We start from the raw sequence: 16,593 nt of genomic DNA, 5'->3' as shown, positions 1-16,593 counted from the left end.
TGGTGCAATTCACATTACCTCTGAATATTTCTAGATTGTGTTCTATGCATATTGGTGGTCCACATTGATCGTTGTGTGCATTATTAAATATTTTCCTGATCTGATGATGTTCTTTGTCTTATGTGACATTCTTGGTGGTTGTAGCGTATTGTGGATGATCGTGGTGTAATTGTTGGAGGTTTTGCATGTTCGCAGTGTTGATTTGGGTCTAGACTATGTCTTAGCTGACATTTTTTTGGTCTGCATATGTTGATGTAGCATGTGAGGTTATTATTTTGTAATTTATATTGAGGGTTTATCTGACCTTTAAATATAGGTTGATGTCTTATATAAATAAATGTAATAATCATGTAAGATCGAGAGTCTTTGATCCTTGAGTGAGTGTATCATTGAGTTGTATGTGAGAACAAGTGATTTCATCTTTCAGAAGTGTGAAGGAGAGGAAAAGTGTTGCAAAGCAGACTGTGTGCTTAAACGAAACTGTATTTAGGCATATGGAGATGCTATTTTCATAGTTCATGTAATCCAAATTTTTGTCTGAATTCTTTTGTAATTCAGTGAGACTTCTTGTAAGGTAATGAGCCTTCCCTTAAGGTTGTTGCCTTTTGGGGTTTCTTGTTTGAGCAGTGAGCTCTAGGTAGTCTGCCTGAATGCATGTGCATTGCCCATTGTAATATTTCATTTACTCCTAACAGGGTATTGCCTCATTGTGGGTAGGTTCCCACTATGGCTTTTCCCTTAACCAGGTTTTCCACATCAAAAATCTTGTTGTTATGTGTGATATTGATGTGGTGTTGTTTCATGTTTTAATTGTTAATTATTAGATCCAATTTGTGGTATAAGTTGGAAAAAGTTTTTGCCCAAACTGATTCACCCCCCCCTCTCAGCTTGTTGCTCATTCCCAACAATTTCAGATGGCATATCAATACCACATTTCTAGATATGCATGTTACTATGCAAAACACAATGTATATATCAAAAAGCATCATAATAGTAATGAAATTGCATGCACATTTTACAAAACAAGAGATTATTTGTCTATTAATTTTCACATACCAGGGCTTGCATTTCTCAAATGATCTTTAACATGGTAATATTTTCAGGGAACACAACTTCATCCAAAAAATTTCTATAAAATTCGGTTTGGGTTCTGTCTTATAGGTGTTTTAGATAAAGATCACGAATTTTCGACCCCACTCTCAACTTTAGAACATCTCTAACATTAGATGATACCCTTGTATTATCATGCCAAACCTTTTCAACCAAAGATTTCAATTCAATATTCAATTTCATATATGACCTTGGAAGTCTACAACTAAAACTCCAACTTTGATTGATTGGATCTTTTTCAATACTTTATTTTCTTTTTTGCTATTATTACTAATGTTTTAGGATGCATCTTTAAAATTCCACTAATGTTGCTTACCATCCTTTTATTCAACGTTGTTTTATTAACTATAGCAGTTGTTATAGCTCGACGTGTATGTGTGAACAAGTGATTTCATATTTAGGAAGTGTGAAGGAGAGAAGAGAAGTGTTGCAGAGTAAATCCCCTCATTTTACGATCATGTGTACCAAAATAGGGCACTCTATTTCAAAATTATTTTTTCCTTTAGCAAAGTGCTCTTATGCATCATAAATTGGTCTACATTCATTCATAATCTTCTTTGTCTACTTTCTAACTCCCACTTACAATATCTTACACATTATATGATCCATTAAAATCATACAATATTATAAGTGCACACATCTTAGATGATAGATGATTGCACAACACACTATGTTGTACATATTATATTAGTGAAGGATTTCACACCAACTGAGATGCTTATTTTTTGTGAGAGTATATTAAAACATAAAATAAATAATAAATTTAAATATTAAAAATTGTATGTGATTAACATTTAATCCTAACAATAAACATTACATGAGATAAAGAAACCCAACCTAACTCATATTCAAGCAATGTGGATAAAATTCTAGAACTATAAGGATTGAGAGTTTAGAATTAGCTTGAGTGTATTTTACTATCAAATCAAATCATTATGAATGTTAAAACATAATACTTTTGATGCTCATTGCACTTTTATACAAAATTCTACACTTCCTAACCCAAAAATCTAAGAAATTCATATTACACATCAATATTCATAAAATTTCTTTCAAAAATAAACATGCATTGAAATCATTTATTATTATTCACACCTAAACTTTAGGTGTAGACAAATTAATTTTGCATATCAATAGATATAAAATAATTTGATACTTTAAATTATCACTAAAAAAGAAAAGAAGCCCAACTGGGCTTGCCTTCTCTAGAGAGATAAAGATAATTTTTGTTTGGGTTTCCAAATGTTTGAGAGGCAAAAGTGGACAGACGTCATAAGATATATTTTTATAGTAATTATTAATTAATGAAATATAAAAAATTCATTATATTCTAATTTCTAGGTAATTAACAAATAAGATCAAAGATGCACCCTGTTACCTTGTATATTGTAAGAACAAAAATCAAAAATCAAAAATCAAAGTGAGTTTAGAGTCAAAAGTAAGCTTGACTTGAGCTTTAGAGTCACGAGTCAACTTCACTTGAACTTCACGAGGGAGCTTGACTTGAGCTTTAGACTTTACGACTCAACTTGGGCGCATTCATGCTCCACTCAAGTCATTGTCAGCGAGTAAAATGAAGTGACCTTGGTGCATTTATTTACATTACTTTTACTGTTTTCTTAATGGCTCGGATAAAGTTCACACTTGAATTGCGTTAATCTTATGACTTAATCATGCCCTCACTTGCACATGTTTTGTTCTTCACTGTTTGCACGCCTTTCAATATGGAATCTGTGACTTAAACTCTTATCTTTTTCTGCTTTTGGTGGGATATTAACATGTAGAGTCTTCAGAATGCGGAACGGAATCTTACAAGAAAATGCATATAATGAGGTAAAGAAGAAGAAAAAATCAGAGATAAGGGTGGGTGAAGATGAGGCGAATAATAGTGAGCAGCAACACATGGGCTCTCTGTATGCGAAGCTTCACTACTACCCATATAAGGGTTTGGAGTAATGCTACTGTTTTCCACAACAGATTTACACATACATTTCCAAAGGGAAACAATGATAAAGTTACTCAGAGCTTAAAAGCAAGGGAAAATCTGCAATTGGGTATTTGCTATTTTATTGTCATATAGATACAATGGATTTTCTTATTTTGTAATGTTGTTTATTTGCTTTTCCAAATCCACCTTTGATTTTCTTTACACTCTCAGAAGATGTCAATCTGGTGGAGAACACTAACAAAGAGTTTAAGAAGGCGTCAAAAGGTGGTACCCAAAGGTTTTCAACTGTAAGAAACAATTTCCCAGACATAATAAGTCATGCAGTATTTTTCTCTTGCTCCAGTTCATATATTGTGGAATCGGGCCTTTCTTATTGATTATTTTCTTATACATAATCTTGTATACTGTGATCTGGTGAAATCAATATTATCAAACGATTTTGATGATAAAGATTCTCTTAACCTAAATCTTCGGTTGGGTATTTGTGATTCAGGCTGCTGTTATGAGTGTGAAACGTCCAGACCCTCCAGGCCCAAATACAGGTGATGGCCCACATCATAATTAGATACCAGATTTTGGTATACAAGAGGAGCATTAAGCAAATAGGAAAAGTATGGCAAATTTATGCATAGATTAGGGGTAGTGAAAATGTTGTGTTTGAAGTGCCCAGAGAAATAAAAGTTGTACTAGTGGCTTGCTTTATTTGTATGAGATGTTTTTACTGTATCAGAAAAAGATCCTAATATGATAATATGGTTACAATATGTTTTGAAGTCTCATATAATGAATTGTCATTCATTAAAAGCTGAAGGCTTGCGAAAAAGGATTCCAGTTTTTAAAGAAGTGGATAAGCCTATGATAAAATGAAGTATGAGTATCTAGCATTATATATTTTCTTATTGATTAATGAAGTCTTTTAGGTTAACTTGTGTTACTTTATAATGCTATAAAGGGTTGTTATTTTAGCTTTCAAATGGATTATGATTTAATCTATTAAATATTATTTAATTTAATAATAAATTTAAAAAAAATATTTACATAAAAATGTTAAAAAAGTTTAACTACAACCACTTATCATCAAAACATATATATTAATGTTTTCATTATTAAATTATGTGGGTTTGTTCAATAAGCCGGGAGGCTTAATGTTTTAGCTTCTATATGATGGAAATACATGTAAATCTTTCTATTCTATTATGGGTATGAGTGAGAGACTTGTCTAAAAATATAATTTACAAAGAGGTTATTTTGATACTTTTAACTCTTTAAAATATATAAATGTGCTATTAAATTGTCAATATACACATATAAATAATTTTCAAAGCCAAGGAATACATAAGTATGTTTTTTTGGCTGAATTCATTTCATGTAGTGCAGGTGATCAATAGGAGTATTTATATATGTTATTATCAACCATTGAATATCATCTTGAGTTATTTCATTATTTTATACCAGTATCATGTGTTTAATAATTTAAGAAGTTTTAAAAATTTATTAAAAAGAAATGACTTTCGATGTAGTATAATTTATCAACATGAATAATTATTCAAAAGAATACCAAGAATTGTTATCAAAGGTATGAGCCATAAAATTGCAATTTATTTAATTTTCTATTAAACAATATATCTTTCTATCACACTATAATTATTGTAAAACAGTACATATATCAAATTTTTATCATACTGATATACAATTGTAACATGTCTTTTGTATAATGAAAAGAAATATTATGTAAAGGTGATCAAGATATTTAGAAAACAAACACAATGCAAATTCTAATGACATTAAATACATAGATGTCATCAATATAACAAATACAATTTTATTATATTATAAATATAATCATAAAATCTAAACTAGAATTCTAAGTAGTGATTCTTGATCTTCCATAAAAGGTGCTCTCTAAATAAAAGAATATTTATATGCAGTGGCTCTTGATCTCCCATTGGTGGTTTCTAATATGTTTAACTGTAAGGAGTTTGTATTGGACCAATCAATTTTCAATTTAAAAAAATATTTTTCTCTTTATAATAAGAGATGATTTATTACAATCTATTAATCAATGTACTCTCATTTCATAGAAAGTAAATACTATAAACAAAACATAGTTTAGAGTTATATGAAGGAAACTTAACATAATTAAGATGAAAACCAAGAGTTAGTAAGAGAATACATGAATTACATATAGAAAGTAATTGTGTAAATGAATTTAGGGCATAAAATAACAAGTTAAATTAAATAACTCATTCTAACCAAAATGCATGCAACACTCAAACAAATGAAAGGGCTAGCAAACATTAATGAAAATAAACAAAATTATTACCAACATCAATCCTTATTGTACCAAGCCGTAGTGTTTGTGGTCACGGATGATGGATTTGGTGGTATGTGACGAGGTCATTGTAATCCTCATCATTTAATTTATCAATCCAAGGTGGTGTCCATGGTTGTATGCAATAGAGAATGAAGAAAAATTGTGTGATAGTCTATTCTAACTTGCAGGAAATGAAAGTTAATCTAAGGCACACTTGTATGAAAGGAAAGGATAATCTAGGGCACACTTGCATGAATTTAAAATTCTAAACTAAGCAACACTTACTTGAAATAAAATACTTTCTTGAATTCAAATTTACTCTAAGAAATTCTGGAAATGAAACTAATCTATCCTATTTCCTCAAGCTAAAACAAACCTTTCTAATCCCCCCTTTTTCTTGATTGATTACAATATATTTATATAATTCCCATTCCATATCTACCCAACCAATATACTAAGATTGTGGATCAAAGATCCATATTTTTAAGGGTTGTTTACACAACTTTGAGAAAACTAACAATGTTGTCCTTCATCCTGCCAAACTGTCTTTGTCATTTTATGATGCAAACTGCTCCTTCACTATTCTGACTCATGCCAAACCCTCAAAAGAGGTTTTATCCCTTCAAATACATTTTCCAGATCCTTTTGAAATTTTGAATTTTGTTGAGAAATGAGTGAGATATGGCCATTTTACTGAGACTGTGTTTTTCACAATTTTTGGGCGCCTGAATTTTAGGAAGTCTCAAGTTCTCAATGTGAATGAAGAAATTATTCTTCAAATCAGTTGATAACATCATTTTAGATTGTCATGAAAGATATTATACAATCATACAATTACATTGGAGTTCTTTTGTAACTTGAGTTATCTTTGTTGGAGAAGGATAATGCAGTGTAGTGTGAAACTGCAACTTGTATGAAACATATGCTTTGCCCATTGATTTAGGAATGACTAGTGATCCATGATTTTTCATGATTGTTGTAGTGTGATAGGAGTTTTCAAGAATATTCTCTATCTTCTCTTAATTTCTTCAAAACATTATCAGGATTTGTTTGGAGTTAATGTCTGGAGATCTCTGCTGCAAGTGTTTTTGAAGCTTCATCTTGTCATGAGTTTATTTAATAACTCATTCAACTTCTTCATAACATCTTGCATACTCATAGAGATATATTAGAATAATTTTGGATCACATTTATTTAGCTAAAATAAACCAAATATCTACTTTATATTCTACCTTAATCAAGCTAAAGAACTTTCAATCATTACTCAAATCAACTTTTACAATAATACACTAAGAAGAAATAGATTATTTTAATGGGTTAAATATGAGACAATTTATGGTCTCATCAGTGTGTGTGTTTTTTCATTAATAGTATAACATTACATATGCCTAAGATGAAATATTGATAATGGCTTTGGTTGTGGCTAATTTATAAGTTCTGGCCAACATGAGATCCAAATTTTCACTCATTAATGATGATCATTATGAGGCTTGAAATTGGGGCCCAATTGAGAGACTCAGAGTGTGGTGCACCCTATTCCTGGAAATCGGGATTCCAAATTGGGGGGATATTTAGGAAGTTGATGAAAATGTAGTATAGATGGGTGGTTTGATCAAAATTAGCATTGCAATCAGGCCTTGGAAAATTGAATACCAAAGTAAGGCCTAGGTGAGGACAAAATTGTAGGTGAGTACAATTTAGGATGGTACAATAGTATTTTGACATAGCATGCTCCTTGAATACAATCAATCTCAAGAAGATAAGCTTATCTTATGTGTGTCATAGGATTTATTCTTTAGTGATCACCTCAAATAGAGAGGACTAATATACATACTAGAGGAATAAAATCCTCTACCTATACCCTTATAGGGTCTTGAACTCCATTTGTTGTTGTAAAAGTTAGTGCCTATATTTATCTTACCACTATAACTAGAAGAGAGGATCCTAATTCAGAACAAGTAGATAACAAATGACTGATCTAAGACTATATACACAAATTCCTATAGGTATAGTATTACAATTCACAACCGTATAGAACCACTTGGATCCAACATAAGATGGCATCTACTCCATAGATAAACAAACTGACTATAAGGTATTCAACCCCATGACTTGATTCAAAATGCTATTTAGAACACAACATGTATTAAATACTAATGATCAAGTTTTCATAACAATCTAATATCCACTTTGTCCTCATTTGAATCCCAGTGAAGAGAAAGGGTCAAACCAATTAGAAACAACCCTATAACTTGGGAGTTATTCACCCCCTAAACCCTTCCCCTATGGACTTGAGGTCATAGGGGAATCCTTCACCCAAGGACCGCCTATGTTCTTGATTCCCAACGATTCAAAATTACATGTAGTTCTCCTTACAACGTCTCTCAAGGATACCTACACACAAGTTACCATAACCAAGATTTTGTTAATGTTTCCCTTAGTTACTAGGTCTTACCCAAATAGATTTCCCTTAAAAATGATTTACAATAGTCATTAATGCTTAATGACAAATAGGGAATTCTAATGCCATTAAGCAACTCGTACTACAACACTTCCCTTGAAGATATTGACATCTTGAATCGAACACTTCCTAGCATTATTCATAAACCAACTTGAACTAAAAAGGATTGTCTTATCAACATAAGGGCTAGGCTTATTACTCAACATAAAATTACCTTGGTTTACCCAAACACATAGGAAAGCACTTTCATTCAATATTTAAATAATAGATTCACTATAGAGAGTGTTATACTCAAGGAGTCGATATTTTGTAATACTATAAAGCCTTTACAAACATTATGTAAATAATTAAAAGACCTAACACATTAATTACCAATTTTCCTAAGGCGTGAGTAATATGTGATTTATACACAAGATAGTTTACACCTCTATATCCATTAGAGAATCATGTAAGGATATAGTCTCAATAATATTGATAACATTAAGAACATGAACATATCAATTTTTTTTTCCCAATACTCGTACATCAATTGTAACATACAACTTTTAGTCACCCAATAATAACACCAAGGATGTAGTCAGAACCTTAAAAGTAGTGTCACACTATTGCACGTTTGTTACAACTCATCCTTGTTAATGACTTGGGGGGTCTCAATAGAACCCTTGAGCATTCCATCATGTTTGAGGATCTAATAATAAAAAAATGAGTTGCTACCTCCACAACTAGTTTAATTGTGTACCAAGGTTAAAATGATCTTCCTATAGTAATTAAATTTGTGATACTTTGTTTCTTCCCATGATTAATAAGATATTAGAAGAATTAACTAAAAACACAGTACTATTCATTTTAGTTCAAGATCTCCCCACCCCTTTCTACATGTTGATCTAGGACCATGTTCACAATTTATCTCTACTTAACTCACAAAGATCTTGACAACAAAGTATATTTCATTAAATAATATTATTTATAATTAAAAATAGTTCCAAAATAATACATATATGTGAGAATATCTAGTCTTACATAAAGACACCACTAGTTTGGTGTTTTCATGAAATGTGGATGTTCTTCTATTACCAAATAGAACCTATAAATTTTATAAGCCCTAAAGTTGAAGAATAGAAATCCAAATTCAACTCAATCTTGAATATAACCTTAATATTATAAATTATTGGTTGAAAGGATTTGACCACCAATCCAAGATTCTTGTTTTCCCTACATGATTATGAAGTCTTTCATACAAATGCTACTTAATCTAATATTCAACAAACATCAATTATTTTCTTAATATTTTATCAAGTACCACATGCCTATTGGATTTGCTTCCACATTTTCAATTACTTTTAATTATTCATTTATTGAAACCTCCAAACCCAATAGCTCTTTAATGTGATAGTTGTTATCTCTAAATTTAGAAGTAACAATAAGCATTCAACTTGCACAATGAATTTGAATGCAATAGTATAGTTATCTTTGCACTAGTCATTGTTATGTTTAACATTATTATTTAAAAGATTGAATTTTCTAGAATGGGGTTGTAATATAATTCAGTGAATAATATAAATAGAACAATAAATAAAACCATACCTATTCCTATGGGCCTTGCTATCGTCATGACACCAATCCCTATCAACCCATTTGCAGTTTCCACACAAAGCTCCCTCCATATGCTCCAATTATAGTTTTCCTAGTAGCTCTCTATGACTAGCCTGAATTTTCTAGAATGGGGTTGTAATATAATTCAGTGAATAATATAAATAGAACAATAAATAAAACCATACCTATTCCTATGGGCCTTGCTATCGTCATGACACCAATCCCTATCAACCCATTTGCAGTTTCCACACAAAGCTCCCTCCATATGCTCCAATTATAGTTTTCCTAGTAGCTCTCTATGACTAGCCTGAATTTTCTAGAATGGGGTTGTAATATAATTCAGTGAATAATATAAATAGAACAATAAATAAAACCATACCTATTCCTATGGGCCTTGCTATCGTCATGACACCAATCCCTATCAACCCATTTGCAGTTTCCACACAAAGCTCCCTCCATATGCTCCAATTATAGTTTTCCTAGTAGCTCTCTATGACTAGCCTGATGATCCCTACATGTACCTCTCCTCCAACCCGTAGTCATTAATCTCCTCTTATCTCAAAATAATGTCTCAAAGGTTACAGTCTCTTGGAGTTTACAATGTTGTAGGATATGCACAAAGTGATATTGCTAGAAAGGCTTTCAAAACTTCCAAACAAATATTGATTGCCAAAGTAAAGCCCTCTCCACAACCCTTAACTTACATCTTTTTGCCTATACAAATCTGAGAACTTTGGAACAAGGTATGAACATCCATCAAAGCATAAGATAGGGAGCTTTTAAAAAATAATATTTTAAAATAATTAGTAACCTTCTTTAAAAATCCACCAAAAGTATGATGGTCACTTTCAATAGAAAAGATGGAATAATTAGCAAACAAAATATTTTATTTTTTATTTAATTATTGACTAATGAATATCTATTAAACAAAATTGTTTGAACACGTTTAATGTCCACATCATTAATGCCACGAGTCAAGCACCCACTTATGTTAAAAGAAACTACAATTAATTCCCTTCAACGAAACACCAGGCACACGCTGTGCTGCGTATTATGTTTCTGTCGTGGAATGTTTTTGTAAAACTACCGATTTGACGTCCGCACCGAGCGCCCCGACAAACAGAAAGAAAGATTCCTGCCAGCCATATTTCCACTCAATCACTCAGTGGGCAATACTATTGGGATAGACATTCTTGGTAGTTTTTATCGTCATTCAATATTATTAAATAAAAGAATAAATAATTAAAATTATCTGATCATGCCAAAAGCAAATTATATTCATATATGGAGGCAAGCATCAATAAATTTAGGTGTTTGTGATATTTAAATATGGGAAAAATTAAAAAACAAAATTACTATTTTTTAATTTAATATTATTTTATTTAACCTTTCATCTTTAATTCTCACTTATTCTGAATTAAAGTGATTAGTTTTGTCTATAAGTCATCGGATAATTATTTCAATCAATTCATTTGGAGTTATAATAATAATAATAATAATAAAGAAGTAATCTTATAGATTTTTTGTTTAGGTTAATAAAATAAGATATTTTCATAGTACTTTATCTTTATTCCTTTAAAGATAGATAGACCATATGCTAACAATAGTAAGAATATCATTAATAAACATAAATGATTATGATTACTATATTCTTATTATGATGGAACCACAAATAATTTATATTACAAATTATATTAGTATTTATGTTAGGATAATATTTTGACAAATTAGAGGTTAGAATTTTTTTTTACTTAAAGTTTAAACACAAACAGTGTATTCATGTAGAGTATTTAAGCAAAGCGTTCAATAAACAAGCCTACTAGAGTTGGAAGCTCGTCTTAATTACTGAGATAACAATCTGTATTACCATCAGATGATTACAGATGCGAATATACCTGTTTTATTTTTTATAAAGATAAAGTAGCATTTAAGCTTCGTACTGATCTCCACCTCAAAATCATAATCTTATCATCATCAGATATTACTTCAATTTGGTGTTAGTATGGCCATATTCATGCCATTTTTACTGCAAATAATAATCATAACATATGAAAAGATTGTATCAGATGAAAGAAAAATTTCTGAGCAGAAGAAAATTCTGAAAGATAATTATATGTTTAGTCTTTGATGTTACTGTCTTTAACCATTGACTGCCCCACCAATTTAACAGTGGTGTTGAATGAATAACCGCCATGAAAAATTTAATCCACGGACAGTCCACAGCCAGAGTTAATTTAAGCAGCAAGCATAAATAATTATTAGTTTTCTTTTTAATATTATATATTAAACCAGTCATGCAAAGACTTGTACCTGTACTAAACATATGATGACAATAAAATATAAGAACTTACTTATATAGCTGTAATCATATGATGATTAAAATTCTTGTTATAATTTTATTTATTTGGGGATGACTTAAATCACACACTAAGCTTTGATTTCTAAGTTTAAAAGTGTTAAACACTCAGAATCCACTGAAATTCTCTAGACTTAATATATTGCTTAGTCTAAAAGATTAACTAATTCTTCTTCATCAACCCAGATAGCAGTGATGAGTTGCTATGGAGAGGCCGAGGTAAGGTTGTGTTGAGCTACACTCAAACTAGACTGGTTAAGTGCAAGGGCGTTTGGCCAGCACTGAGCAAGACAGTTGCCAGATGCACAGTAGTCTGATGTACTTCCACACCAGTTATAAATGCTGCAACATCTCCCACTGTTGCACCAAAAGTTCCCAGCTGGACTGCATGTTGGGTCTCCCTTTATCTTCACCATAACTGCCATCAACACTAACAACATATAAAGTGCTAATCTTGATCTTCTCTCTGCCATCTTTTCTCTATCTGCAAGAACAACAATTCCACTATAAAAATATTATTATGTTCACTTCTATAAACAACAATAAGAATATCATACTACTAATTTTGAAGGTAGTAAAGATTATGCACTACAGTTAATTAAATAATTTGAAAAAGGGAAAAAAAACTTGTATTATAATATCTGCATATGAAAATCAGGCAAACATAGACACGGGCTTGTTTGACAAGAGGTCTTCTTAAAAAACCAAGAATGGCAGAGGTGCAGGGGTTGTTAAGAGGACATTCTATGATAAATAATTGTAAACAGCATCACTATTTATAACTGTGATTTTTTTGGTCAAGCATTTAGAGATAAGGTCAACTCTTTCTCATGATACCTGATCCACAATAAAAAGAATTTTTTATATATTGTTCATATTAAAAATATTAAATAACTTTTTTATTTTTATTAATTATTTTATAATTTTTTTTCATATATGTAAGTGGAGGAATCAGTCCTGTGCAATCATTTAGAGATTTAAATCTTTATAGAAAACATAATTTAAGAAACATATCACCATTCATTAAACTTAATTTTTTCAATTATAATTAATTTTTCATTTTTTTTTTAATATTTTAAATATTATAATTTTATCTCAAAACTCTACAATTTTTAGTAGTAGAAAAATATTTTAATTGATGTAAAATTTTAATAAACCTTTTTAGAATTTAAAACTATAATAATAAGAGATAAGAATTGGTATTTTTATATCTATAATGTTAACAATGTTGCTTGTATATATTCACAAATCATTAAAAGGATTTATAAATTTAAAATAATTTAATTATGAAATTGAATATATTAAAATATTAAATTTATAAAAGTCCCTAAAATAGTAAGTATTTATATTCAAGCTGAATAGAGTAATACTAAGAAAGTACATAGACGAGTGATACAACAAATGGAATCATTTAATGTAAATGAAGATAGGCATATAAATTCAATAGATCCAATCATTCACTTGTAAGATTTTCTAATTTGTAAGTGGTTTTAAAGATTTGTAAGTAGACAACACTCATTCATCTTCATTAATAGGCTTTATCTATATAGTCCAATGTTACTTTTCCATTGGAGAATGAATCCAATTGATCAAGTATGGAAAGGATTTCATCATTCCACTTGGCATCTCGCCATCTCAACTAAAATCTTCAAGTTGTAATATACTATAACCAAAAGAAGGGAACTCTTCAACTATAATCTTAAGAAAATAATTTATAACATAATACCTTAATAATATGTTATTAAAATTAAAATTGATATAAATTTATATGTGCCCAAACAAATTTAACTAGTGTAATAATATTCAAACTTTAATATATAATTAAAATAAATTATATAAATATATCAACAATTACATTTTATAATAAAATTAAGTGATAGAAACTAGAATGATATCTATATAAGAATATAAGCTTCTAATTTAAAGCAATATAACAATTAATACATCTCCCTTATCAACTATTTTCTAATTGTTTTATTGTTAATCTTTTAATAATTTTTAAGAATAGAATAAATTTATAGATTCAATGCATTTTCTAACAATAACAATAATTATATTTAATGTTTTTAATATTGCAATCATGCTGACATCACTATAATTGTAAATATTATTTATTATTGAGTTTACAATATCAATTGTCAACATGACTTCAATAGAGAATATAGCCAAAACCCAAAACATGGAATGACAAATTTCTATTCTAATTTTGATTTAGTAAATCAACTCTTTAAAATATTTTCATTCATTTTGAAAAGTTATCACTAGTAACTAGGGCTTCTACTTTCTTGTACTAGTGGAATTCTACTCCATTTGCAAGGAATCTTGGTACACTCGAATTGTTCATGGTAAATCTTTAAAAGTAAGATTCCCACGGACAATTCATGTTATTGCGAGACAATGAATGTAGTCAAAACACACAACATCAAATTAAAAAAAAAAGGAAAATGTTCTTGTGAGATAATGAATGCAATCAAGACCCACAACATCAAATGACAAAAAAAAAGAAAATGTCCTTGTGAAAAAATGAATACAATCAAGACCCACAATATCAAATGAAAAAAAAAGGAAGATTAGATAGAGAAATTTTTTATTAAACAAATCAACTCTACAAAATTTCGGTTAGCAGTTCGATTGGTGGTGTGAAGCTTGTAATTGTGATTTCTACTTCATATGTTTTCTTTTTCACGAGTGGACCAACGACAGAAAGAAATAATTCAAAAAAAAAAACACTTACAATTTCACAGTGCTTGTCTGTTTCGAATATAGAGTACCCCACGATAAAGTAGTCCAAGGGAAGCAAGCGAATGTGAAAAAGGAAGCATAATAATATGAAGTAGGACATTTTGATACCATGTGTAAACATGTGGTTAGCACACCAAGATGTGACCACCACTTATCATCTTGCCTTCATCGTTTACTATTTATTTTTCCTTTTCCGAAAGCTAAATTTTTGTTCTTTCTTTCCTAGTTTATTCTAACCCACTTTATATCCTCTTCACTTTGAATGCCCTATTTTTTTATTTTAATGTCTGTATATTCACCTCATTTTGTGTGTTCCATTTTAAATATAATCACATCATTTCATTATTTTTTCTTAAAAAGCATATTATTTTCATCAAAGACAATAAAATTGCAATGCAGAGATACCTAATCTCAAACCAGAATTCTGAAAGTTACAATTTAGGAATCCAGTTAACCCTAAAATCAGTTACAATGACAAATGAGATCATCCTCCATTACTCTAAAAGCCAGAGGAAGCAGAAATTATTTTTTCACTTAGCTAAGTTATATACAAGCAAACACTTTGAAAGATGTTCCTATGAATTACTAAAATAGGGCAAGGGATTCCCTTTTTCTTTCACAAATGCAGAGATTCAAAGGTAAAATAAGATCAGTAAAGAAGGAAAAACCTGTTAAAAAGGGGCAAAGACAATGGATCTGAAAGTATTAACAAGAGGAGGCGAGCCGCCATCAATGCTGTAGTAAAGAAATTGTGAACCAGGAGGAGGAGCACTGTCAATTTAACTGTATGAGTTCTTTCATTTATGGTCTTAATGTTTGGGATCAATTATTCTCAAGTTTTTCTAATTAAAATCTAACTTACTGTTTATTTGTTTTACATTTCATGATTTGAAATGCATCATATCCAACTTAGACATCTTTTAGAATTGATGGGCAATATAATTGCCAAGAAAAATCCAAAGTGCTTACAGACATTACTTTTGAGGTGGCTTAGTGCGTACATTAAGTAATAGTGAAAAGTGTTGTATGGTTTGTCCGTTTGAAAACATATTATATTCAACGTACACATGTAAACATTTAAATGGCAACATCTGTAAAATTAATGGGCAATATTAATGGTAATAAAAATGCAAAGAGTGGTTACGAACATAACTTTTGAGGAAAGCTTAGTGTGCACATGAATCAGTACTTAGGCAACCGCAAGAACAAGAAGAAGAAAAAATCATAATTATTTGTTATCGATGAGTATCGTGTGGAATATGTGGATGCAAAGGTCTTTAACCACTCATAAAGAAAAATTCCAAAAAAACATAAATAAAAATTTGGCAGATAAGATTAGCACAAAATATTATTAAGAATATTGGAAAAGGCAACATGACACAGTTTTCTATTTAGAATAATATTAAGGCTCAACTATCATTTTTGTGATTTTACAAAATCAAACCGGATCACTTGATCTAGTTGTCACTTTTACAAAATGTTTCAAAAAAAAATTGATCAATTGTACAAAGATCCTATCTCTTTCAAAAGCTAATACATTTGAGTTCTCAATCCAACTTGAAACTTGGAAGAAAATGAGATAAGATCAGATCATATTCTTTTCCAAAAGGAAATCCATCTCTTATCATCCTCTATCCCTAGCTTTTATAGCCCCTTCTACTGTAGAGAAGATAATATTTTCATTTCACCACTATTCTGAAAGATCTTATTTGGAATAACAATATTTGACTACTTTCACGATGGAAAGCTTGTGAGTTATAGATCTCCAAAATTATCGTCATGGTAGGCACATAGGTTGTGTCGTGTTTCTACATCAAATTTTGACAACCTCGAACTCTACATAGCCTTCCTCCGCAAACTCGAAGACATCCACTAGCAAAGGTTGGAGTCAAAACTTGACCATCCACCATACATGGCATGCCATCGAAGACTCAGGAATCCTCCCATATTGTTGTTGCTCTTTGGTACTTTTGTCCTCGATGACAAGAAAGAAAAAAGGTGATGTGTTGGCATACACGGACATACTGACTTGGCTGACGTGTTAAGTGTTTTTAAAACATGTTCTTTGG

At 30.4% G+C, this 16,593-nt stretch overlaps 2 protein-coding genes across 5 annotated transcripts; one reads left to right on the top strand and one right to left on the bottom strand.

Annotated features, from left to right (window-relative positions):
• Window positions 1-2,916: 2,916 nt before the first annotated feature.
• LOC131029287 (uncharacterized) lies at window positions 2,917-3,822 on the top strand. Of its 2 annotated transcripts, none has more exons than XM_057959717.2 (3): window positions 2,917-3,164; window positions 3,272-3,345; window positions 3,552-3,822. In XM_057959717.2, exons 1-3 carry the CDS (start codon window positions 2,984-2,986, stop codon window positions 3,621-3,623), a joined length of 327 nt encoding a protein of 108 aa, XP_057815700.2. In that variant the 5' UTR covers window positions 2,917-2,983; the 3' UTR covers window positions 3,624-3,822. The 2 variants fall into 2 exon arrangements, with proteins under 2 accessions (XP_057815700.2, XP_057815699.2); XM_057959716.2 differs by having other exon boundaries at window positions 2,926-3,164; window positions 3,269-3,345.
• A 7,974-nt stretch (window positions 3,823-11,796) lies between these two features.
• LOC131029289 (chitinase 2) lies at window positions 11,797-15,355 on the bottom strand. Of its 3 annotated transcripts, none has more exons than XR_009102740.2 (2): window positions 15,193-15,355; window positions 11,797-12,266 (listed from the first exon to the last, which is right to left on the bottom strand). XR_009102740.2 is itself a non-coding variant. In XM_057959720.2 (2 exons), exons 1-2 carry the CDS (start codon window positions 14,633-14,635, stop codon window positions 11,986-11,988), a joined length of 363 nt encoding a protein of 120 aa, XP_057815703.1. In that variant the 5' UTR covers window positions 14,636-14,666; the 3' UTR covers window positions 11,797-11,985. The 3 variants fall into 3 exon arrangements, 1 of the variants encoding a protein (XP_057815703.1); XR_009102741.2 differs by lacking the exon at window positions 15,193-15,355 and adding an exon at window positions 12,410-12,495; XM_057959720.2 differs by lacking the exon at window positions 15,193-15,355 and adding an exon at window positions 14,554-14,666.
• Window positions 15,356-16,593: the final 1,238 nt, after the last annotated feature.

The sequence above is a fragment of the Cryptomeria japonica genome, chromosome 10 (assembly GCF_030272615.1).
Source record: "Cryptomeria japonica chromosome 10, Sugi_1.0, whole genome shotgun sequence".
NCBI lineage: Eukaryota > Viridiplantae > Streptophyta > Pinopsida > Cupressales > Cupressaceae > Cryptomeria > Cryptomeria japonica.
Note: the sequence above shows the minus strand (reverse complement) of the source record. Positions and strands in the feature narration are given on the sequence as shown.